This window comes from Zerene cesonia, chromosome 11, assembly GCF_012273895.1.
Source record: "Zerene cesonia ecotype Mississippi chromosome 11, Zerene_cesonia_1.1, whole genome shotgun sequence".
Lineage (NCBI taxonomy): Eukaryota > Metazoa > Arthropoda > Insecta > Lepidoptera > Pieridae > Zerene > Zerene cesonia.
Window position 1 is genome coordinate 4,764,622 of NC_052112.1, and position 26,956 is coordinate 4,791,577.

A 26,956-nucleotide genomic window follows, 5' to 3' on the forward strand; every position below is an offset into this window, starting at 1 on the left:
TATACACATATAATTAAAGGTATAAGGCATTCTTACACTAAGGTATTAAAGTTATTGTTTGCTGAAATAATAATTAGTAACTGAGGCACATGACAATTATCCGAGTAACTTGTAACATACATAACATTATTATCTAGAGTTATGTCATTGTCACACACACACACATTGTCTATGTTTTTGATAAGAATAATCAAAAACAAATCAATACTTTTATGATAAAATTCGTTAGGAGAGTTTAGTTCTAGAGGCAAGGAACCTGTTTAGTAAAGAAAAAATATGGTATGTTTAAAAACACAAGAAGACGCGATAAAACATGCATCTAGATCGTGCCCTGATGACAGTTAAGTGTTTTTATGAACACCTCATTTCAATATCAAAAAGTGAATTTCCATAGAAAAGCTTTTACAAGTCTATCTAGACGTAAGGTAAGGAATGGTAATATGTATTACGACACCCGAATAATATAAAGATTTATTGACTCGCCAAACTATTGAATATAATATAAAGAATGAATAATGAATTTACTTTTTAACATCTATTCTATATATCTGCATTCTTTATTTTGAAGTAGCTATACGTTATTTCTTTTGATAAGGACATCACTTGAATACTTCATGTCTTCAATGCTATTTCCCCATTTGCAATTTCGATTTGTATTCATTTTTCATCACAATGCAAGCTTCGACCCTAACAATGAAGTGTTTCGCTTGCGCTCCACTTGTTTTTGTTTTTTATTTTTATATTTCAATATCAGACAATGCGGTTGGTATTACGATACAGAGCTTTAAAGATGATTTATTACGCAAAATATTGACAGATTTAAATTGAATATCTTAGAATTTACTTCTAAGTTCAATGTCTTTTAGATATAAGAATAAGTAAATGGATTCAGATATGGGTCGTGTAAAATATTTTTTTTTTATCTGTTATCTGTTTGTAAGTAACCACATGTAGAAGATACATGTGTGCTTAAAGGAATATCTTTATACACACATTTATATGCATTACAAACCATAAGCGCATACATGTTGTTGACATCTGCATTTGGCATAGGATAGAAACCATAACGAAACTTATATTTGGCATATCAAATACTCAGAGTCAAATGGAAATTCAGTTAGAATGACATGCAAATTTTGGTCATTTTGGAGGATGTAAGTAAAGGTCGTATATTTTAATGGTTAATTTTCATGAGAATTCGTGTGAATTAAAGGAAAACCAATATCAAACTCATGGTGTACGACTAGAATTAAATTATTTATTTAAATTTGTTTATTTACACACATGGTACATGTACAATAATTTTGAGTTTGAGTAAAAATAAGAATATGCAAACCAAAATACCGTTTTAAATAATAGCTTTCATAATTTTTAACATCGTATCACAAATTTATGTTAAAATGTTTAGGTTGATTAAATAATTCTATAAACCAATAATTTGGTTAAAGTTTAAATCATTATAAATATAAAAATCCACCCCGTCATCAAACCTCATTACAAGAACTGAAATCAAACTGAAACTTCCTTTTTCGTCTCAAACGTACTCCAGTTACTTAATTATTTAAAGTTCGTTAGCGGTAGGTTAGCTTATTCAAACAAAACTTGCTTTGTAGTGAATATACGGTATAGGGGCCATTGATCATGAGGCGGATATATATATTTTACATGTATATAAAATAGCTACTTAACCTAATGGTAACATTTATATAATATTGATTTTATAGTCAATCATCATATATAACTGATATATAAAAACAAACTTCTCCGTTTACTTAGTATGGATATAGTAAAAGATTGGAAACAGGTCAAATATTGGCACATGATTGATTGGTAAACTTCCTATGTACATACTACCATCTACATATTACCTATATGTTAACCCTTTGGAAAAATATTATGACACGAAATAGTTGTAAATGTATTTTTTGAAAACGTGTAAACAACTCACTATAAATAATTTTAAAGGTAACATTGCATTATCGTAACGGACGTATATCTTATCGTGCAATTTATTATCAGAACGATGTAATTCAAATTCAAGAGCTGAAGGCGCTTTTGAATTTGAATTTATTATCGTTCCAACCTTCCATTGACAGTAAATTATTCTACTTAATAATGATATTTCACAATGAGCTTGCTTATGGGCTATCGATTATTATTCGAATGAGGTCGCATTGAAATCACAAAGCAAAATTTTGAAAACGATATCGATTTATCGTGGATAGTTTAAATTATAAAGTACTGTCTTAAAATAAATAAAGCTCTTGTATGGAGGCACACTTGTAACATTTCTCAATGTTAAAATTGTTTACGCTACAAATAAGTGCAACGTGAGATAAATTCGAGGCGTAACATTAACTCCATCCCCAAGGTACGGTTCGCGTAATCAGCGAGCTTTTTTGCCCTTATCTTCCCCACCAGCAATCTTTATAAGCCTCACAGCTGGTGCTTCGAAGGCGAGCGAAATGGCGAATGAAGCTAAAAACGCGAGAACTGCATATCCAGCGTATATTGTTATCTGTAACGAGATAAAAATTTATGTTACTCGTTTGTCTTGTGAGAACGCGTTCGAGTTTTATTGGGTGTAGCGCACTATAATAACACACAGAAAGCTCATTTAGCAGATACTCATGCTCGAACAAACAAGCACTAAATATATTAATATTGATTTATATAATTATAACAATTATTTATTACAGCATGGCCGAGTTTCAAAATGACTATAAATAATATATCATTTCTCTATTCAAAAATTTACTTCTTCTCGGTCTTCTCTTCGGTCTTGTTTTACAGCTTCCTGATATTCTATGTTTAGCTTATTTTCAGTTAAGTGATCAATAATGTACGAATATTTCCGACAAAAAGTTTCAAATAAGCGATATAATCAAAAAGCGGTGAAGCCGGCCGGTGTTAAATTGGAGTATTTAAATTGGATAATGGCACACTTGTCGCCGTGTATCGCAAGTGCCCGCAGCCGCCCACAGATCGAATTGATTTCGCACATCAACATAATCTCAATTTTCAATTCAATTCCCTGTTCCAGCGGTGCTGAAATTCTTTGATAGCGAATCCAATTTCAGTTGATACGATTGTTACGGAAATTAAGCCTGTGGAGTTTAGTTATTTGATAAGATTATCTCGCCTTCATAAACTTTGATAGTATTTTAATAAATTGATAATATTCCCAGATTTTTGTGTAATGGTAGCATCAACAAATCTCTAGTGGCTTAAAATATCCCGGAAATATTCGAAATTGAGATTTGCAATTAATTTATGGCTATTAACGAGGCAGTCCGCGATTCTTGACGGCGCTCGTAAAACTTGGGACGAGCCTGAGAAATGAGTTTAATTGTAAGTTTTAAATTGCTTTTATAAAAAGTTATATAAAGTGTCTTACTTGTTTTGAAAATATTCTTCGAACTAGTAAGTGCTTGATATAATAGTTGATGGTTTAATATGCGGACAAGTATGGCCGTATGTTGCTGTAGATAGGAATTATAAGGAACTTAAATCCTGGGTCTACATTAACATAGCCTTAAGATAACATTTGACTCGCATATTGCGAGGCGAGGAGTGTTTATCGCGTTACGTTCATCTTGTTTATTATGAAAACGGTATTTGTAGAACTTCTATAATTATTTTCTGTATGTTTTTAAGGATTAATGTTTTTTTTTTAAGAGGTCGTTGTTACCTAACTAGCCTATTGCGGGTTATATTAATACAACAAAAACAGATTTCGGAATTCTAATTGAATTTGTGTTAATTTTTCTCTAAAAATAAACAAAAAATCAGAATATAAAACACCCGGCCTCTTTTAGAGAGGGCGGTTGTGTTTCATTTATACTTACCACCATAGAGTTTTGCAAGTGTAGAGGTCCATCTAGGAGGAAAGACGTGTACATCATGATAGTGGGATGCACGAGGTACGCGCAGTAGGTGAGGCGGCTGAGCGGCAGGAAGCCGTTGTAAGATAGCAGCGAGTTGGCGAGTCCGCCGTACCCGCAGCAACACGCTATGGACACCCACGCGAGCGCCACTCCCCAACCTGGGAATGTTATTGGGATTCTATATTTATACCTTAACTAGCCTTTGCCCGCGACTTCGCACGCGTTACATTCGGAGTAGTTTAATACATGTTATTATACCTTCTTGAAACACTATTAAAAAAGACCATCAAAATCCGTTGCGTACCTTTAAAGATTTAAGCATACATACATAGGGAAAGACGTGGGAAGCGACTTTGTTTTATACTATGTAGTGATAGATATTCGTCCCGGGTATAGTTTGAAAAAGTAGTCATAATCCAAACTGTGGCCAATAAACATTATAATCCGACTTTTGAGTATATTTGGGTTATTTAACAAGGACATGGAATATATTCATGGCATATGGCCCCATACTCTAACTATAACCCTCATAGGAGGCCTGAGTCTCAGCAGTGGGAACATGTATGGGCTGATGATGATGATGATGATGATATGATATTTACAAGCATATGCATTATATCGTATGTGGAAAATTCACAATTTATTCAATGAAGAATTAATGCGTAAATATATTTGTTAAACGCAGTCATCAATTCTAAACTTTATCAAAAAGCTTTTTAACATGAATCACAAAGGTACAGTTATACAAACAATGCATTGATTTATCCATAAAATTGAAATTTATTCAAATGTGATATATTAATAACATCGTTTAGATATTGGTTAGTTATAATAAACCTTATGTACAACATTTGTATTTTTCTAAAATTCTACAATCAAGACATGTCTTAACTAGCTTAGGAACTTTCAGATACATGTACTTACGGAGTTTATTTTGAAATATGACAAGACAGATTGCATTGTGAAACTTGACTCTCAACATTACCTGTTCTTGTAGGTAGAGCTTTCGGTAACTAAATACAAATCAAGTTATGCTTTCATTCGCAGTTAGTGGTTTAACAAGGACATGGAGTACGAAATATAATGTTTATTTAAAATTTACCGTGTCATACAATACAGTGCTATTTAACTTCATCCAATGTACAATGTACATTTGAGCGCGCGCCAACTGGGCATTGGCTAACCATTTACGAAAATCGATAAAGTTAACATTCTTTGCGATAACATCTACGGAAAAATCTACCAAGATAAATATATTTGTATATTTTTCTTGGTTTATATTAGAGATATAAAGCAAATTAACCGTCGTTGTGGGTGTTAAATAAACGCTGAGTGAAAAGAAAACGTAATTCAGGACACGAAAAATATTAATTTATGTTCTCTGGCTTAGCTTTTATGTTCATGTTGGGAATACAAAATTAGCGGAAGAGAATTTTGTTACCCCTATTATTTCTGAATAAATATAAACACATACATTTGTTTTATTTACGTACCAATATTGGGTTTTGGAAATTGTGTACGACCGTTTTATGGTGATAGTATATGGGTATGATTAACACAGTCTATTAAATATTTAATCGTCATTATACGTAGGTTTACAACCACAATCTTATGTCGTTTGAAGCGAATCTTGTTTCGCTAAAAAAGCTCAATAAATATTTAAAGTTTAGTAAGTAACTTACAGTTTAAGAATACACACCTGTGTGTCCAATACTGACGTAAAAAGCAGTGGGCCAAACTTCAAAGTACCCGTCAACCATACCGAATATGAGAGTGGCGATGATTAGCAGCGATACCGGCCAGCCGATGGCGACCAGCCAGTATGGTATCTTCACTTGACATTTCGTCCTATGTAAGTACCAACCGACCATCATACCTGAGTGACAAATATTCCTTAAGTTCACTCTGAGCTTTAAAAAAATTTTTTTTATTCACCTAATTTCGTTTCTTTAAGTCTATTTTACTACATGGATTAATTAAAATCTCCCAATCTTCTGTTGTAGGCACATATTTTTGTGATAGAAAATGCATAAAATATCATAAAATCTACTTTACGAGCAATGAACCGGCGCGCTCCGCTTATTGCTTCGTATGAAATTCTACTTTATCTTTACTTTAGGTTTATGTTCCCGGATTGCTCCTAGTACATTTTAGTGAAATAAAATTTTCAAGATTTTAATCGTACTCACTGCTTCTAACAGAATCTATAACCACATTTTGTTATAATTTTGACGAGAAATGGTTTCGTTTCGTTTCTAATACAGTTTTAGTGAAATAAAACGTAGATATTATAAGTAAACAAAGGAAAATGAAAAAAAAATACTTTTTTACCTCTGTTGTTTCTCTTTCTATCTTAAGTACCAAATTAATAAGACTTCTCAAATCTTTGTTATAGCAAAAACACGAAGACGGTAGAAGATGAATATTTTAAATATTGAATACATAAAACAAGCATGACAACCCCGACATTTCTGCTTTATATCCACATAAACCCCAAAGTACTCGTATAAACTTACCAACTAAGTAGGGGCCGATTCTTGACCACGGCTTGTCATAAAGCGGGTCAAACATCTCAAAAGGTTCCTGTATTCGGGCTTTGTACGCGTGCCACACTGATATGTAAATCGTGGTTACCCACGAGCTCGCCAACAATAATATTAACGAAATCGTTGCGAATTTCACGTGCCTGTCGAAATAAATATTACATTAGATAAAGCATTCACAGAGGACTGATTAAAGTGTCAGTCGATACACGCCGCAGCGAACATCGAAATTTACTGCGTATTTGCACAATTATATATACTTACTTAACTGATATTAATAATAGTATAATGCCGACGACGTAAAATTGCGTGTCGTTCGCCATATACCACGACCAGACCATGCACATGTCCTTTTGGGGAAACAAATTGTTTATGTAAAGAACGTTTCTCCACCAATAGTGGTCACACGTGATGTGGTCAAAGATGGCCGGCTCGAACACGGTGTGGTTGTGGGTGTAGCGCAATGCGAGCTCGTTTATCCCGATAACAAAAGCGTACGCTGGAGTCAGCCTAACCAAGCGATATGAAAGTAGGACTAGGAAAGATCTTATTATTCTAGAAACTTCTTTCTTAGTGTACGCGTTCGATTTCGGCTTATCGAGGATATCCTCGTAGAAGGATTGCTGGCTTATAGCGGATACTGATAGCGCGGAGTTTGTGTAGCCGTTGATATTCTTGTTGAGGTCCTTGTCGTTAGCTTGCGCCATTTTATCATTTTTCCTTTTAGTTTTCTTATCTTCGCTCCTTAAAAAGAGCACTGTTACTAATAAGCCACTGCAATAGAAAAGAATGAGGATGCATGACAACACGAAAAAAACATATAACAATATTCAAAAATAAAACTTAAAATATTGTTTCATAGTTTTCACCTAATAAAGAAGAATGTATCCACACAATACGAAGCATTGCCGACTGATTGATATAAAAAGTTCCTTTCCGTTACTACTCTCATTTGCTTATTGTCAGCTATGTAAAATATTGTAAGGTAAGTGTGCACCATAATTACCCACAATACTGACAAAAATCTGAAAAAGAAAATCATTATTATCATTAAACCTTTTTGTTTTCTAATCCAGCAACATAAGAGGATTATAATACACCAAACTGGCCAAGTGCGAGTTGTTATATGTGCAGATAATGTATCGATAAACAATATGGATATGGATTTTCAATTACAGTTACCTCATGCCATGTAGACAAGTGAGTGCTCCATCATTTGGCCGACGTGTACTCAAGATAGCCCGGCCGTTCGATAATATTGAAAATGAAAGTAATACTTCTGCCCATACATCTAGAAAAAAATATTCAAATTTCCTTATGGTTTAAGAAACATAATATTGTATATTTTCTTTGATATGAATTATAACAAAAACTGTTTGTGAAAGGCTATTTTGAAGTTTTGTTAAGGCGGAGATGTTGTAGCTATTTGTTATAAATTTAGGATAGCATAATATAAAATCATTGCAGGTTAAGAAAAATATAAGGATAATTACGATTACAATTCTTACCACATCTTTCGCGTTTTAAGTCGCGGTCTTTATTTTCTTCTTCAATAGAGTCATTGCAGTCTGTTGTTTTTGCCTGCAAAATTAACAAGAATAAAGCATTAATAAATACAGCATACACGTCATTGTTTTCAGAAAGTAGAAAATTAGAATTTCATGTAAGTCGTAATAGATTATTTGAAAGTAAATAAATATCATTAATATTGTTAACAAGATATAATCAACAAGATATAAATAAATCAAACATCAGATTAAAATAATTTAAATTCTTATGTAACAGAAATATGAAAACATATTTTTTCCATATATGAAACGGTTTCTCTTGCCCTTAACATTATTCTTTTTCTATTTACTTAATGGACGAAAGCTGCTTTGAAGAAACCTTTCATAGAAAGTTTCTTTTAGTGCATATTTGTATAGACTAAAGTGTTTAGTTTTTGAAATATGCGCTTTTACACAATTAGATTACTGTATGAATTTAAAAATTTAATGCGATTAATCCAAAAATTACTATAATGCTCGTACATAGTTTTTTAAAGTCTTTGTTTATAAAACTTGCAGCATTTTCTTAATTGCACCTGGCTTGACCGGGTACATTTATAAAAGTTACAAAATAGTGTTTGTGAACCAACCCACTCAAACATCAAACAATATATGGACTATAAAAATAGTTTATTTGATATTTTCTCTCTATAAGAACTTTAAGACACTCGCTTAACAAAAACGTTAAAACATAATAATCATTATTGTTTCACCACCGCTAACTGTATATTTTCATATTTTTTTAAATAAAAAAACAATAATAATTCTGCAGCGTAACACACCGCTTTTAAAATCACAATTCACATCGCGTACAAAACAAACATTCCCATGAATTCTACCAAAATAAGTTTCTGGCGTGATGCAGTTTAATTCTTTTTCTAAAATTTGATCTAGCTCTGAACTGAAGATCAACAAAGAATATTCAGCCATTTTAAAACAACACACATACTAAATCGTACATTATATAATACGATGTATGTATCGTACATTATATTAAATGCTTTTGGAATGCTTTATTCAGGGATTCTTAACTTCAATGAAGAGTTGAGCTTATCGTGTAAATCGATAGACTTAACGAGCAGTATTCATCTCGCTTCACACGTAACGGTACCGTAACCTATCGCATCCGCCCTTTAACGCCATCCAGACGCCCGGTCTATTTCCATATGCAAGCAAAATGCTTCAATATAGTAAATTAGAGTAGTTTGATATCCAAATTATTCACGAAAGAAAAATTATTTTCTTGCAATAAACATTTATATTAACACCCGAAGCTAATGCTTGTGCTGTGTTATTACATTTTTATGGAACAAATATTTTACACACAATAAAATGAATAACTTCAAAAGAACAATTCTTAAAGATTACACTTACCGGCTTTTGATTATTGTTTGCTTGCTCGAGATCCTGGCGTTGCGTAGATCGGTACCGGCGTTCGAGGCGGCCTTCATACAGAGAAGCTATCAGCATCCATAAAGCCACCGCCAGTGTGACAGCCCTGTGAAGCATTTATTATTAGCGATGTAATTACTGTGTACGGCTGGAATCTGACAATCACTACAGCTAGGGTCATACGCGGTTTGGTTAATCTACTTCAGTAATACTCAGACGACGTATGCGAGCTTTATGTATGCGAATACTTTGTTGTTTTGCTGCTAGGTACTATAATCGATCTGGTTGGTATCGATGTCGGTCTAGTGAACGTTGATTTCAAAAAATAAAATCCACAAATGTATATATTTCTACAGCTTTTTGAGCAAAAATATTTGCTTATGTACATAGTTTTTTTACTATGATAATTTCGCTCTATTTCTAAAAAATGTTTCCAAAAATATCTCAAAAATGCCTAGTAAAAGTAATGATTAATGACTCAATAATATCCGAAGTATAATCTGTGGCATGTCAAATTATACCGCGACTGGATTCCATAAAAAGGTTGTGAGCGGTATGGTAATTGGAAAAAATGACGCATAGTTGTAGAGTTATAAAGAAAAGAGAACGTGTTACACTTGCGTTTTCTGCCTTTATTCTTCAGATTTTTGTCTGAAACGTTGGAAGAATTTATCGGTTAACCAATTTTTTTGTTTCAAACAAAATTTTATTTCAGGTAAGGTTGTTGTTTTTTTTTTTTTTTTTTAATGTTACAGTCGGCAATGGAGCTGATGGGACGCCTGATGGTAAGCGCTACCACCGCTCATGAACATTTGGAGAGGCATAAGGTCCATTGCAGACCTAACGCCTCTACAGATGGATTGCCGACTTTTTGGGAAGGGATTAAGAAAGGATTGGCGATAGGAATAAAGGAAAGGACTGGGAAGGGTAAGGAAAAGGAGATGGGCCTCCGGCTCCCCCACTCACCGAACGAAACACAGCAGAATGCTATTTCACGCCGGTCTTCTGTGGGGGTGTGGTACTTCCCCGGTGCGAGCTGGCCCAATTCGTGCCGAAGCGTGCTCGACTACCACATATACAATATGTGGTATGTTGCTATTTGTATCCTATTGCTTTATATGCCTGAATTGACAGGTTCATTTCGTTCACTGCAGAGTCTGTGCCAAGTTCATAAACGCCACGTGGCAAGTTTTCCATAAATTAGCTTAATGAATTATTGTGGTTTCGTGATTTTCTTAATTTTTATTTAATTAAACCTTACATGCCTTTTAATTGCATCCATCAACCGGATGATAGAAGCAATTTTGTTAATGTTAGCCTAATTAAAGCACACAATAGCAAATAGCTACGTAGTTTTATGTCTTAATCTTCACAAGGCCAAAGGATATGTGATCTAGAAGTTTTAATCGCCAGAAGGTTAAAACCAAATAATGTAAGAGTGCTCTGGGTCATCATCTAACAAGCTATGATAAACAATGTTTTGTTTTTTATCAAGAATTCATTATGAGAAAGTTAATAATGTTCCCGTTCCCGTTTAACCATCTAATAAAAATACATAGTAGTATATATTTCTTTTGGCTATATAACAATAAATAATAAAAAAAACAAGGTTCAGCAAGAATTGACACGGGCGTATGTATGGGCGATGGTTTTTCTGTGCAATTTTAGTTGTATTAGTGTCGAGATTCTAACTCGCACTTGGCCGACATGTTAATGTAGAAAACAAGTAAAAACGAAGTTTTGACACATTTTATTGATTTCATCATTTCTCAATTGTTTTTGTTTCTTTATCGGTAACTTCTATGCGGTATTTTTTACTACAAGGGCGAAGCTTGTATATGATTATGATTTCATCTTTAATTGTAGTTTTATGTCATTTAAACATAACAAATCATCACGGTTGATTGATAGATATAAAAATGTATTGCACAGTATAATTCTGGGATGCTGGATATAACCTGTGATCGATAAGCTTCCATAATGGGTTGATATGATATTGTCCTATGAACATGTTTCTAACAGCTGTCGAATATTGACAAGATAGTTCCATCACAGTTACATTGAAATAGTCTTTTTATTTACTGACATTCTTGTAACGGATATGTTTTACCGACGACGGGAATTTAATACATTGCTTGCGATATGTTCTCTGCATGTCGAGTTCGGCTACGATATAAAATATAAATACGGAGAGTATAAGAAAAGAAAGAATGCTTTCTTTAAGGTGAAAATAACGCTTTAATATGGGTATTAAACATATACACATGTAACAATGACCAAGAGAGAATTTTATTCCAGCTTTGTAATACTTGGACATTTGCTTTAAAATGAAATCACTTATTATTATTTCCATAAATACATTTCAACAATAATAAACTATGTTTATCCTTTATAATATTATAAATTAAATTGGGATTGTTTGTCTGCCTTTCACGACGCGATGAATCTTTTTTATAATAATGTGATTTTTGTGTCTGCAGATAGGATACTCTCTAGCATCCTAACAAAATAAAGATATAGGTTACTTTTTAGTTTGATACATCTCATTCCCAAAGGAATTTCCTCTACGCGGACAAAGCCGTCGGTGAAAAGTTAGTGTATTATAAATATATTTTTTTCTCTAATAAACCACGTAACGTCTCCATATCCTTCTTAGATAGAGTGGCCGAAGTTTCAAAATAAGGAAGGATGGAAATCCCAAAACAATTTACTTATATGTAAATTTTGCTAATTTATTATTTTACATTTTCCTCGCATCAAAATGTAGGGAACACAACTTGCATTATAGGAGCTAGTTATTTCATAAATGTGTAGAATGCGCGCCGCAGTCGAGATTCGCAAGCCCGGCATCGTGTGCTCGTAGGTCGCGTTTGCAGATGTGGGAAAAAATTGCGGAATTGGCGTGCAATGAGGTCAATGACTGCTTATATAACTCTCATGCCGTTGTATTTGTGAATATTTTTAGATAAACAGTATAGTATTACAGCTAGTACAGCTGTAACCCGCGGCGTCACTCGCGTGGTAACTGGATCAAAACGTAGCCTATGTGCTAATCCAGGCTATAATCTACCTCTGTACCAAATTTCATACATATACGATAAACTGTTTTCTAAGAGTAAAAACCATCCATCTATCCATCCATAGTTACTTTCGCGTTCTTCTATTAAACAGAATATTCCCTTCTTAAAATCGTAACAACTTCAGAAATCTATCGTTCTTATGTGACCTTAACCAGATTAATCTGGTGGTGCTTACCCCATAATATGCGTCTTAAAGTCCATGTAAACATTATAAGGGCCAGGCACAGGTCGGACATAGAGCGTGCGCGCGTTAGCTGCTATGCCAGCCGCCTGCGCGCGGTCTGCCGCCGCCGTCTCCGCCGCCAGCAAGATCTCCTTCGTCGCACTGCTGTTGCAAGATAGCGGCATGCATTGTCCTACTAGCATTGACCTTGTCTGCAACACAATTGATTCATGTTAACAGCTTTTATAGATAGCATCTGTTATTGAGTTTTTATGTCTATGAACAGAGTAGATAAGTGCACGAAAATGTAACTGACGCTGTCGGTTAATATTTATAATAATATCTTATCCTAAACTATTCTTTTAATTATACTATAAATGCGAAAGTTTCTGAGGACTCATGAATGTATCTGTATGTATGTTTGTAACGTTAAAACTATAGCAAATTCCATAATACTTAGCAGTGATATAGCTTAAACCCATGAGCTAAAGAAATGCTAGGTTTTTTGAGTCTCGGGATCGAATTTTATTGTTGTTTTATAACGCAAAATTTATAATACACTTGATTGATTAATTTCAGTTCATTTAATCTACTTTGTTGCTCAAAACGTATCCATTACTAAAGAAATGAGGCGGAAAGTTTAATCAATACTGTTCAAGTGTGCGGTAATGAGAACTGAGACCGTACATTATGTTAGCGAAAAAAGTAATAAAACTCCCCTCGATAGCGTTATATAGCCTCCATGAGGTCATAATGAGGTAATTAGGGGAAATCGTTTTCTGTTTGTGTATCACAGTTATAACATATCGGTGATTGATATTTATAAAACCATTAAAATGTATTTATATATGCATAGTAGCTGTATTGCCGTTATTGAAGACCTACAGTTTGAAAAAATAATGAACTGATAATGATGATGATGATACTATATTCTTATAGACATCATGTTTCTTATAGACAATAAAACCTTTCCGTTTATTGACAGCAATATTATTAGGTACATGGCAACAAAATCTATAGAAATGTTATTAAATCATCACAAAACATCAAAATCCTTTGCTCCAAAGATTTATTTATATGGTGGAACTTCTAATCACGAATTTATTATCGCGCACGTAGACCTAACCAAACAAACCTCAAACTGTCGTTTCAACAAATAGCCGTAGAGATCATGCAAATATAATAGTCGGAAGCAACACGGACCCGCGACATTTTGGGATAGTGATCCCAAATGTGAACTTGTAGTGACAAGTTACATAAAAAGTTCGCGTTCATAGACTTTCGCGACAATTTTCAAGCGAGTAGCTTCCCAAAACTTTTATATTAAAAGTTCTATGACATCGCCGCTTTGAGAACGACGGTCTCTAGCGCCGAGCCAAAATGTCACAGCGTTAACTTTGCGAGGGCAAGTTTGTTCGCAAATGGCCTCATGTCAGCTGTTTTAAATATTTTATTATCCAGCAATAACAATAACGATATACGTAACGTTTGAGCCCGACGTAGCCCGGTTTAATAGAACCGACGCTAAAGATATATTTGTTTCAGCTTCTAGTTTGCTAACATAACGATGTTTACTTAGCTCTATTTTAGTACAGAGCATTTATATACTTATATCTATTTTGTTTAGATTGATATACACGTTATAAAGGAAAGGCCTAACCTGATATTAAAAATAATAAAGAAAAATAAACTGTTGTGCTTTTGAAATATCGCACGTATAATATGTTGTATACATGGAAGATTTGAGGGTAAAAAGGATGATAATGTTTCAAGTTTTACTAGAAGCTCTGAGAACTGTACACCTACATCAGACAATACTATGCATTTTCTTCCGTTTAATCATAAATTCGCTGGGTAGATCGTGACACTTACCAATTGTAAATTATAATATACCGTATAAGAGAGTAACGTGGAATGTTGGAAGTGTTCCTTTTATAAATTTGATAGAATACTAATTTATTAACGAGTAAGTTATTTATGTTCATTCCCTTATAAACATAATATTATATTTATACACAGGAGAGCGATCTTAGATGTATAATAGAGTATTCCCTCGACTTTTATTGTTTGCGAATTGTGTATACAGATTTGTCGAATGTACGTTTTACCGAGTATAGTATTATGTTATCTGTGGTTTTACTGCAGATTGCAATACTTGCGTAGAACGTAGGCGAGAGTTGACACAAGGTCAAATTTTGATCACCGGCCGATCAAAGCATGTTATTTTTAAACACTAGACTGTTTTAGGATTTGAAATTTTGCAACATTAAACATACTTATATATTATGTAGTGATAACAAATAACGTTTTCATTAACAAGGCGTACGAATCAAGATTAACGTTCATATAACATGAGCACGCCTCATGTTACTAACAACCCTGGTGCTAGGGAATTGTAGTTTCCGTAACGAGCTCCTCAGCTGTAGATGCTTTGCAGTTAAACTCGGCCACAACTATACTATTTTTAGAGACAAAAAATAGACTGGAGGTCTCATTTCGTATTTGATGTATTGAGGTTATTTTGTTGAATGAAATTTAGTTATGGTGCGTTTTAGGTTTATAATTAATTATCATTTTCAAGAGAGAGAGAGATAATAATGCCTCGCAATGTAGATGTGTTTTTCTTACAAGAAAATTAGAAATATCGCACGACGAAGAAATTTACATTTTAATTCTTATATCCATGACATTGTATATTTATGGGTGGCATTTTTTTACTAATGCTCATTTAAACAGCAAAATATTCACCTAATTACTTCATTAGATATATTTATTATTTCATCTCTTTATCAGGTCCTATTTATATCCCAAGGTGTTTTTATTAAAATTACTGAAGTGTGTACAAAATGGAAAAAACAATTATTCAAGCACAAAGCATTATATATAAATATATCGCTTACAATTGGTATGTGATCACCATCAACAGTCAGATTGATTTTCGCTACGTAGAATGTGGTGGGAAAAGGCGGCACTTGGTCGTAATATTTCTTCAGTTGTAGGTCCCGGCAGGCGTTAAGCGAACCCAGCCAGTACTCATTGCCGAACAAGATATTTGGGCTGTATTGACCGGACGCGTCGTAAACTGAAAAATAAAACACAGTAGATTAGTCTATTGAGTTGTGGCGTGAGTAAATGAAAGCGAAGGATTTCGTTAATTTCAAATAAATTTTTACCATACTTTATTTTCAAGATTTGCACTGCTTATAGAGAATTATTTAGTTTTGGGCTACAGTAAGTTAGATTGGCTGATCATGGTTTTAGTGGCATATAAAAATAATGACTTTCATTTAATAAAGAGTCATTTAGGTAAATATCGTGTACATGTCAGTTTCGATATCAGATAGCGTAGGCTTACAATAAATTATAGAAAACGCTTGGAAATAAATTCTTTAATATGAGGATTAAAGCATTCAAACGAACTTAATACCAGGTATTGAAGCCGCTTGCTGAGGATTCCATTTCCAAGAAAGATTTGAAAGGATGCTAGAATTATTCCTTTTATGTACTGTTAAGCGTTGGTTAGACACATGCCAGTCGCATATTTCAAATAAATCTATAATGCAAATCTGGCATGTGAATCGTAGTTGGAATTCCTTGCACTGCTTTGTATAAAATCATGTATTTCCATCTAAAAGTTTTGCCATTTGCAAACCGAATGTTTCTGATGTGGCTATAAAAAACAGCGCTCGAAAACGAATCAACCTAGAAAAGTTTTAATACTAGTTTAGTTCTCAACTGCAGTAGTCCAAGGTGTAGGTATTCAGATGTAAGTAAGGACATTCTAGGAGATAACCATCCACATTTGATTACGTAAATGTTGCTGACCTCGACATCGATAAACAAGCACTAAATAGTAAATACCGTCAATTACATAAGACCTAAGCTATTCATAATTGCAAACAAATGTACGTCGTGGAGTTCGAAAACAAAAATTAAACAGCGCAGCTGGAGTCACATAAATTAAATAGAAGTTTACCTTCGCACAGAATGTACTAACCCTATAAAAGCAGTGTAATGTATTAGGTATGCTGGAAACTTCTTTAGTAGGTTAATAAAGTTTCAACAACATCACTCTATTATTAACTAACTGTTTTGTAGTGAATATGTAAAGTGGCCTAGCAAGCGTTGTTATGAAATACAAAGATATGCCGAGCAATAACTTAATTATGAAACATCAATATGAGAACATAAATACATTTATGGGCTATATTTAAATATTGACTTTGGTGGTTTTTAAATTAGTATTTGTCATAACTTATGAAGAATAATGTTAAGGCAGGAAACTCAATCAATCTGAATTGTACCTGTTCATTCCGCATCATTCATGGTATATTCATAAAGGCAAATGAATGGAAGTGTCTCATATAAAATTCTGATGGACCACTCAGAGCAACAAGGATACAACGGATTACAAATCCAATCTTGTATCAAGAGAGAACATTTAATAAATAATGTAATTGAACGGATGCTGTACATGCAAATAGCTTTAATACTTCAGTTGTAAAAGGAAGGTTCGAGAACATTGTTAACATTAATGAAAGGAATGAAAGGTTTAATGGCAAAGTAAAACAAAAAGAAGGATACACGCACAGTTTTTATTGCGAACGTTTCCACGCTAGCCATGGAATCGAACGAACCCTATTGGAACCCTAATACAATGAAAAATGTGGAAAGTTACGACTATTGTGTTTGCTGCAATATAGTTACATGAGATGAGTTAAATTTTGGGTTTTTCTGATTATTTTTTGCACTTCTCACTTCATATATATATATATATATATATATATATATATATATATATATATATATATATATATATATATAAAGTGAACAATGAAAATAAAATATAGCAAAATTTGATTACAGGTATTTGTTAGAACTGGATACACATTCACGAATATTGTTAAGCCAGTTGGAAAAAAACACTTAATGTCTATATTGATTGTTTTACTTACATAGGATCAGCATTAAACAAATAATAATAATATAGAATAAATAATGAGAAAGCTTTGAAAAAAAGTTTATACTTAATTCGTTTTCTGTCTTCACCTAGGATTCGAACCAGGAACTATTCGATATGCAGTCATAAATACGAAAGTTTAGTGAGATTTCCGAGTTATCAATCTAAAAAAAAATATAATAACTCAAAGATTGACATAGTGATCTATCAACGCACAGCCTAACCACTGGGCGGATTGCGCTGAAATTTGGCATGCAGATAAATGTTATGACGTAGGCATCCGCTAAGAAAGGATTTTGATAAATTCTTCCCGCAAGGGGATAAATAGGGGAAGAAAGTTTGTACCATGAAAATTTACTAAGACCGCGCGGGCAAAGCTGTGGGCAATAGCTAGTAAAACATAAATTTCTTACTCTAACAAGAACTTCGACCCTCATTAGGTTATCTGTTCAATCTTCAAACATCATTATGTAATGACAACTCATCGCATTCATTTTATGAATTCAAATACGGAGCGTACTTATAATTTAAATTATTTTCATATTTATAAATAACAATGTTGAATATTTACGAAACTCACTTATTTTATGGTAAAAGCACAGATAACATAATATACTAATAGTAACAGATTATAAAAAATTGTTGGTCGTAACTACATAGTAAATGCAGTCTTTAATTATGGACTTCAGTAACGTTTTTCAAATTAGCCTATTTCAATCATGCTAACCAAGGTTTTCATTCGATATTTGAGGCACACATATATAACATTTTAGGCACTTGTGTTTGTACGTCACAAAGAGCTAGCACGGGCTTTTAAAACGCAGCAACTTTTTGAATCAAACAAACGGTGAGTGTTTGTACAATACCATTGTTTTATTCTTCTATTATCTCACCAAATTCATGTGTTAGTTTCGATCTACCTTTCGATGTACCTTTGGGTATGCTTGTTCACAAAATATTAAAGACATACGAGGCAATTAATATTCTCAGTCAAGTTTCTATTAACATCTCGGACGATATCTTATGAAATTTAATATAAGGCATTAACTTTCTGTATTAATTAGCGACACAGTTTGATTAATATTACCCTTAATGCATCTACGTTTACGAAGAAAAATAAACATTAAGAGCAAAAGGAGTGAGGTTTAAAACAAGAATTATCTTTTCAAATGATATTGAAATAGGTGAGGTTTTCATGATTACAGTTAATTTAATTACTTGGAGCGATTCAATCGATAAAACATACGTGCAACACAAACTATTTCGTGTGGCTTGTTCGATGCTGTCAACGAAACTCGCAGAGCATTTTGTATTATGTTATTTTGCCACGTGCATTATACATTTAATACACAGTGGCGAAGCCATCATAGGGCCAGGTGGTGCAGTGCACCAGGCCTCCGGAGCTCGGGGGCCCTCTAACCTCAGCTTTGAAAGAGGGGAGGAAGGCGGAAAGAGGGGAGGAGGGCCCGATTATTTCCCTATGCACCAGGGCCCTTGACCCTCTAGCTACGCCACTGTTAATACATATAATATAAATACAAAATACATTCATATATGTTATATATTATAAATAATAACCTTGTGTTCGAGTAGTTTTATATATCAAATTTTGAATAGAGAAATGACTGAATAAGCAAGTGTTGCAAAATTGCTTATTAATATTGAGAAATTTAATCGGAACTCACGCTCCACTACACTCACCAAAATTTATTAGAACTCGCATTTATTAAATTTTATGAAATATTACTCACTGGAGGAAGAGTCTTTGCGACCACCCCTTGTGATTCCGGGGAGTGAAAATGTTTGAATTTCAAAATCCATTTTAATATGAACGTCAGATAATTCTTATAATTTTCATTGATCTACATGAAAGTCTTATCCGGTTATATCTTACTTACCATTTGAATGAAATAATAGCAAAAGGTAACGAGATATTTAAGTAGTTATTTTTACGTTTCTGATGATATTCTTTTTTCCGATGTCAAAAGAAGGATTTCGATTATTATTTCTTGTTAGTTGTTACCTAGTGTTAGTTGCGGTACACTAATGAAGTGTTTATTAGTAGTTCCCCTTAGTTATAAGAAATTTGTTACAATTTCTACGATATCCCTTAAAATTAAAATATTTAATACATTTCTGTTTTTTTTTTAAGTCATAGTGGGCAAATGAGCTGGTGGTTCACCTGATGGTAAATGATCACCACCGCCTGATGAATATTCACAAAGGTAGTGCCTCTGCGAATGCGCTGTTCGCTTTTATGGTTTAAGGGAAAAGGAAAGGATTAACGACAGGAAAGAAGGAATGGACTGGGACGAGTGAGGAAAAGGAAACGGCACCCCCACTCACCGTACGAAACACAGTTGTTATAAATACTTAGTTTCGTATAATATAGAAATCTCTATTATATATATATATTTTAGTCTTGTTGGATATTGTTCTTGACATGTTTAATTAGTTGCTTTTCGATAAATTAATGTTATTACTCTGAATTGAATACATATTTTTTATTTAATAAATAAAAGGCGTATTAAAAATTATCTCTGTTTAAACATTGCTATCAATTCGAAGTTGCAACTGGCAATAAAAGTTTATACTGGATAAAATATTAGCACAAACATATTTATTTTATACATAAACATAAGCTATATCACACATATATATATAGGTATATAAAAGTATAAGCGCTCAGGTATCATGTACATATCCAATGGTGAATGATGGCTTATGTAATTTACTTATTTATGTATTTATTTCTTATTTACATTTATTTACATCAGATCCTTTTGTGCAATTGTTTCTTTGTATATAACCTTAATTAAAACGCCTATTGCATTAAAATAAATATTTTTCCAACCGTGCAATCTGTTTCTTTATGACCAGAACATGATGAAGCATACTTTTACCTCATGAGACTTGGAGACGTGTCAAGGTTCCCAGTTACGAGTATTAACATTAAAGGCAAACATTTATATTCATTTGATATCATGAAGCCCTTAGCATATTTTACAAACCCTTGTCAATGTCGCGACGAGGACATTAGTCATAGGACTAAAGCCAAGCGGATTTCTTTAAGGTGCGAATAATAATTTGTGGTCAATGTTTTCAGACATTCACCGCCGCGCCGTAGAGGTGCGTCAGTCATGGCCGGTCGGCGACCCACTTGTTCTACACAATTATATATCCTCGTTAAAGAACGTGGAAAATAATAAACCTATTAATAAAACAGCAAGATTAATTATGGAATCATAACATTGTAATCAATAAACATGATATAAATCTAAAAATATTACTTAAAATTCTCATCGTAAAAAATAGGTCCATCGTCCTGGGCCTTCCCTGGGTATTGCTTCTACCACAGTTTTACCATATCTCCTGGGTACTACTTCACATTCTAAAATGGGACCAATTGATAACAATCAAACACAAAAGACAATCAAACAGAAAGAGCTGCGTCAATTGACTGAAACCTATGAAATTATCGAGACAATAAACCAAAAAAAAGACGAATTAGGATTTTCCTTCGTTTTTAGAAAAGTCGGTCAAAAATCTATTCAATAGACAAAATTATTTCCCTTTAAATTCTGTACAGAAAACCATCTTAAACAGAATCCTATAGAAAGTATTTTAAACATTAAACAAGTAACTAGAATTCAATGTGCAATCTTCCCGAATCAAGTAAATTCAATACAACCAATGAACGTATAATAATTAGTGCAATATAAAATTTTGAAAGAACGTAATTATTACCGAGCAACTTTGGTTACAAAACATGTAGCGTTTTCCTTTTACAACACATATCCACATCTACACGTGTTTGATATTTACCGTCAATTGATAATTACAAGTTAATTCGAAAGACAAAAAGTGATGTTTTTGTATGGAGAGGTTTATAATAATATTCATATTGTTATTCTTCCATGTCACATGAAGGCGACGAAGCAGATGCGAAAACATCCATTAACGCTCATAACTAATTTCTTATAGGTATCAAGGTTTAATTAAATGTCTAATATGAAAATATGTTAGGTATATAGGCTTGTACTTATAAGTTTCATACATTATATGAGTCATGAATTAAATACAGTAACGTTATTTATTTAATTATATGAAGTAAATCAACGTTTCTAATACTTTTCAGTTCAGAGAACGCGATTTTCTTGATAATATATCTTGATATTATCACACAGTTTGTAATATAAGACAGGGTTGTACATGAATTAACAAAAATATATATATATATATTTTTTTCTATTGTATTGTCCTAAGTGTGATTAAATTTAACTTTTATAAGGAATACTATATAAATATCTAGGTAACAAAGAAAACGTAGCTGAAAGCTCAATCCGAAAAAAATCCTTAATATACGACGAAATATTTGTCTACATATAATATATACAATATAAATGCTCTCTTGCTCGTTCGTAGTTTAATTCAACATTTATTAAATTGTCTTATAGGGATGCTCACTAGAAGTTGCCAAAGTAGGTCAGTTTCACAATGGACAAATTGAAATCAAAGTTACAGGTAGCTCAGAAGCTTTCTCTTCCCGGCTATATTTAGATATAAATGAGCATTGTTTTATGAAGTGGACGGGACCGGTGGTATGTTTGTATTTGAAGAATGTTCTAATGAAAGATGAGGTGAGGTTGTGGATGTTAGAACTAAAGGTTACACAGGAGTTAAATGTGAGAGCTTACCATCACTCGAATATTTGTATAATGAAAATGTAATCTGGTTTTATGTGATTTTACTTTCAGACAATACAATTGTTTCCCTTACAACAAATATGTGTTATTCGATGTTGTAATTTTGTGTAAAGATTAGAATAATTATTTTATTAATAGCTGCTGTAAGGTACCTTTATGATTAAAATAAAAGAAAAGATGGAAAAATTATTACATGACTTGGTTAATTAAATATCTGTTTATTATTTTGTGGAGATATTGTAATATTAATATGTTCATGTTTATATTTTTAGTAATTTTTGTATTAAAACATTGTTTAAATAAAAGTTAATGTTTATGTTAATATTTAAATTGCAAAGTAGCACATATATATGTATGAGATCAGAAACCTTTGAAACATATTTATGCAAATTTACTCTTTCGAGGTAATATTTGTTATAAACGTAATCTCTATACTAACTGGCATATTTTTATGAGCGAGTAGCCTTGACTTTCTAATTTACACACGTGTTTCACTTATAAGATTTAGAAATGGTTGGGTAATTGTTTAAAAATATCAATTAAGAAATTGATCCCAGAATCACAAATGGTATCATATGATCGGACAGTTCAACGGAATAACATCAGTAACTGTGACATCTAAGGCAACGTGATACGATCAAATTACGATGTGTAGCAAGCCCATTATTGTACTAAATTGAACAAGATTTCGCTATCTATTAATATCATTGATACAGTTCATTGTGAATTACAGGTTAATAGATTTCTATGAACAATTTGTTCTGACACTAGAGCGTAAATACTTTCTGGTAAATCAATTATTATGTCTTGATATTATATCATGATTGACCTAGTTCATTTAAACAATTATTGCAGAGCGTTACTGCGTCTGGACTGATAATTTATTCACTAATAACATGTTTTTGCGCAAACTTTTATTTACAAGAAGGTTAGTTTATCCAGTATAATTATCTCTTAAAACAGTCCCATTATATAATTATCTCTTAAAACAAGGACATTGATATTTAAAAGAGCATATCAACTTAGCGAAAAAATAATGCGTTGAAATTAGGTCATGTCACCCATGTTAGGTTTATATAAGGATTTCATAAAAAAAGAAATGGTGTAAGAATGAAAAATTATTTTATTTGCTATAAAAGTTCTGGCCCCCTGAAGGGAGTTGACGGTATTGATGTCTCTTTTACTGCTTTTTTGTATTCACAGAGGCTCGATTAATTTAACTTTGGTTGTAACGGTAACAATATTAGATCTTTGATCAAAATTTTTTATTTGTTGAAAATTCCCTACCCCCAATGTTTGATTGAACTCAAATTTAAACATGTATAATGTATACATGCATGTTGCACGAAAATGAACTAATAATATTAATTTAGATATGTAGAACCTAAAAGATGGCTGTATGAGAGCGTTATAACAAACGTTGTATTTCAAAGAATACGCAATTTTTTTGTTCACTTTATTATACACAAGAGAATTCGCCCTCGCAAAAATTAGGAGCGGAACTAGAAGTTGACGGATTACGGAAGTTTGTTATGTACACCGTATAATTTCACGAGCATCTCAAACGAGCACCGTAAAACTGCAATTGATGACATAATTTCTCATAAAAAGGTATTACATAAAAATAGACGTAGAGTTAACGGTGAATTTATATAAGGCATCATTGGTGGAAATTCTCGTTTGACTAGGCTATGTGTTCGGTGTCAACATGAAGTGCGTGTGAGTGAAATGAATCGCTTACTTTCACGGATTACTTATGAAATTTGCGATTTACACATTATGAGGGTTTGCGCAAGTGCTCGCTGTAGCTAACAGCACGCGTGTGTCTCACGAGGCGCGAGTCGCCGCCGCGTTATGTCACAGGCCACCGAGCGCGCATTGCCCAATGTCCGACGCACCTGTAAGGTTCATCTCTTTGGAATCATTATTTCTTAATTAAATTATTGTGCAACTTGCTTCTCTTTCACATTGACTGCGCTCTATATAAATATATAAATATTAAAACGGTTATTATAATTGCTCGTAAAACGTAACGTTAAAGGGAGTGTGACGGTGAAGATATTTAAATACAATGGAACGTGCATTAGGCCAATTCATTAACAGAACGTCTAAATAACTAATTTTAACAAGATTTACTGTATTATGTTTTAAACATGTATGTTTAATTTTTGTACCTTATTAAACACTTTAAATATCTACATTGAATAGGTAATGACTTGATCTAGAGCGCTATTATTCATTATTTTTTACATATATTCTTTATCTTGTCGTTCCGAATACTTTAACGTGAACGAGTGCGATCACGAGCAGAGTCTGTAAGATTTGATTTCTAAGCATTAGACCCTCTTACATATACAAGGAAACTAAGACAATAGTACACAGTGGATGCTTGCATAATTTAAGTGCTAACAGGCGACCCGAGCGTAGGAACGAAAAACGAAGCTCACCGACTTTAGGTTACCTAGTTATATGTACTAGTACCTACTTTGTAAACGACACGGGAGCGTCTTATTTTAGACACTCAATTACTTTCATCTTAAAAGTAGGCCGTTACTGCGATTATTTCATTCATAAGCGAATAAACTAGTTTGATTTAATCAGCTCCGCTGGTTACGTAATAATTACCGTTTCAACCATAGAGATTCTATTCGAAAGCGCATTAGAAAATACTGTTATGTGACACTAAATATGTAAAACGATGTAAATTACGTATTTTCGCGGATAAATTTTTGAGCAAATAAGTCTGGGGAATTTTTGAGTCATTCATTGCGTCCGGTTTTGTAAGTTTCGAATGAAGAATGGGCAGTAACATGGCAGCAACCCACAAACGTTTTGCGTTTACTTAATCTAAAAGCAAGATAATGAAGCAAGCGTAAATATATGTATTCGCGATTGTAGCAATAACACGTTGACGGCTGCATGTATCGAAATATGCTCGAATTACAACGGGTTATGTTCAATACACTGGCTTATACACCTTTAATTAGTCGATCCGATGTGTAACACGTCCTAATAAATGTCGTAAACAATATATGGTCCAAATGGATTATGGCGAGAGGATTGAACGGATGATCGATGGATAATGGAACGTATCTAATGGTTAATACACATTGCTGTTTGAATTTTAAAGGAATTCATCTATATAAATAATGAAACCTCGAAGTAAATAAGGGTCAAAAAAAACACAAACCCCACGCATCTCGTATTAAATGGGACTGGTAAATTAATTACAAATGAATTGAAAACGCATTCTATTCGTACAAAATCTAGGTAAATGTGATACATCTGACTACTAAGTTTAACTAGACAGTTCGGAAATTTAGTTGATTCTCAATAAAGAATAATAGTAAAGAAAACAAAACTCGTAATTATTAGAAAGTTCACAAAACAGTACAGCGTAATCGTAGATAGCAATATAAAAAGAGTTTAATCGGATTGTATCGAATTTGCGGAAGAATTTTCAACTTCTTGGGGTCTGGCATTATGATATAAATTATAATATTACTTTCACATATACATTTTGAACTAATATCTGCTTCAAGATCCGAAATAAATCAATAGATTAAGTTTATTGTAGGTTTTACTTAAAATTCAAATACATTTAGTAACATTACGTCTGAGGTTTTGTGTGAAGTGTATTTAGGTATGCAAAGGCTAGAAATTATTCCTTTCGATTATCTCTGGAATATTTCATTAGAAGCTCATCGCTGTAGGCTGGTTACAATATCGATATCTTTGATATGTCAGTCACAGACAGCACGAAACAATAAGCAGTTAATATTTATTCAATTAACAGTTAATATAGTTCTATTTCTAAATTAGGCATGTATTTACCAATACATTTAACAAAATTGTCAAAGGGTAAATTGATCCATTCTTGATCTGTATTATAATTCTGAACAACTATGATAAAGGTTAAGGCTTTCTATGACAATAAATAATTTTCTTAAATTTAAAAAATTATGATTATTTATACAGCTATAGGCATAATTATTTAAAATTTAATTCGGTTAGAACAGTTAAAAATTCATGAACTTAATTGGACATAGAGAAAGATGCAGTGTTCTCATAACAAAATCTCGTTACAAATAATTATACCGTACACTTAGTTATTTAAACTAATAACAGCGTAGGTGACAAAGTAAAAGCCATTTCTTCTCTTACACAAGGAAAGTGTGGAAGTTTCATTACGTTAGCTAATATACTAAATCCATGAGTTTCGTGTTGGTGTAACATTCTTTCATATGTTTTTCCGCCATGGTAACATTAATCAAATATTAAACAACCATAAAATTATTCATAGAGCTAGCTTTAAGCACCAATGGATTGTATTCGACTCGGCATTGTAATAGAATATTCTATTTGTACCAGTAACGTGAAAACTATACTATTTTTAATTACACGTTTCACGTTAAATATTTTAAGAAACTTTAACATATTTTTGGTTAACTCTTATTGTTTATTGAACCTTAAATTCACAGGAGCTAATCACCGAAGCAAAGGAAATGTTATCTCGGGCAGTAAAGACGCGCAGGTCAAGAAACAAAACGACCGCGACGTGATAAAGCTTTAATGTATAATTTATCGATATACTACACGACGCGTGTTTAGTTCCTCGGCTAGTTTCACATTGCTCGAACAAGCAGAATAATAGTGATTTTGCAGGCGCTAATCTAGT

At 32.9% G+C, this 26,956-nt stretch overlaps 1 protein-coding gene across 1 annotated transcript in view; it reads right to left on the reverse strand.

The window, feature by feature from the left end:
* Positions 1 to 1,374: 1,374 nt before the first annotated feature.
* LOC119829902 (nose resistant to fluoxetine protein 6-like) overlaps positions 1,375 to 26,956 on the reverse strand; it is a 37,110-nt gene continuing 11,528 nt past the window's right edge. The window contains exons 3-13 of the mRNA XM_038352610.1: positions 15,513 to 15,694; positions 12,625 to 12,824; positions 9,352 to 9,475; positions 7,939 to 8,011; positions 7,613 to 7,721; positions 7,300 to 7,455; positions 6,695 to 7,204; positions 6,404 to 6,573; positions 5,587 to 5,763; positions 3,849 to 4,045; positions 1,375 to 2,518 (exon numbers count right to left, since the gene is read on the reverse strand). Coding sequence (XP_038208538.1) covers positions 2,387 to 2,518; positions 3,849 to 4,045; positions 5,587 to 5,763; positions 6,404 to 6,573; positions 6,695 to 7,204; positions 7,300 to 7,455; positions 7,613 to 7,721; positions 7,939 to 8,011; positions 9,352 to 9,475; positions 12,625 to 12,824; positions 15,513 to 15,694 — 2,030 coding nt within the window. The 3' untranslated portion in view covers positions 1,375 to 2,386. The remainder of the gene's footprint in view (positions 2,519 to 3,848; positions 4,046 to 5,586; positions 5,764 to 6,403; positions 6,574 to 6,694; positions 7,205 to 7,299; positions 7,456 to 7,612; positions 7,722 to 7,938; positions 8,012 to 9,351; positions 9,476 to 12,624; positions 12,825 to 15,512; positions 15,695 to 26,956) is intronic.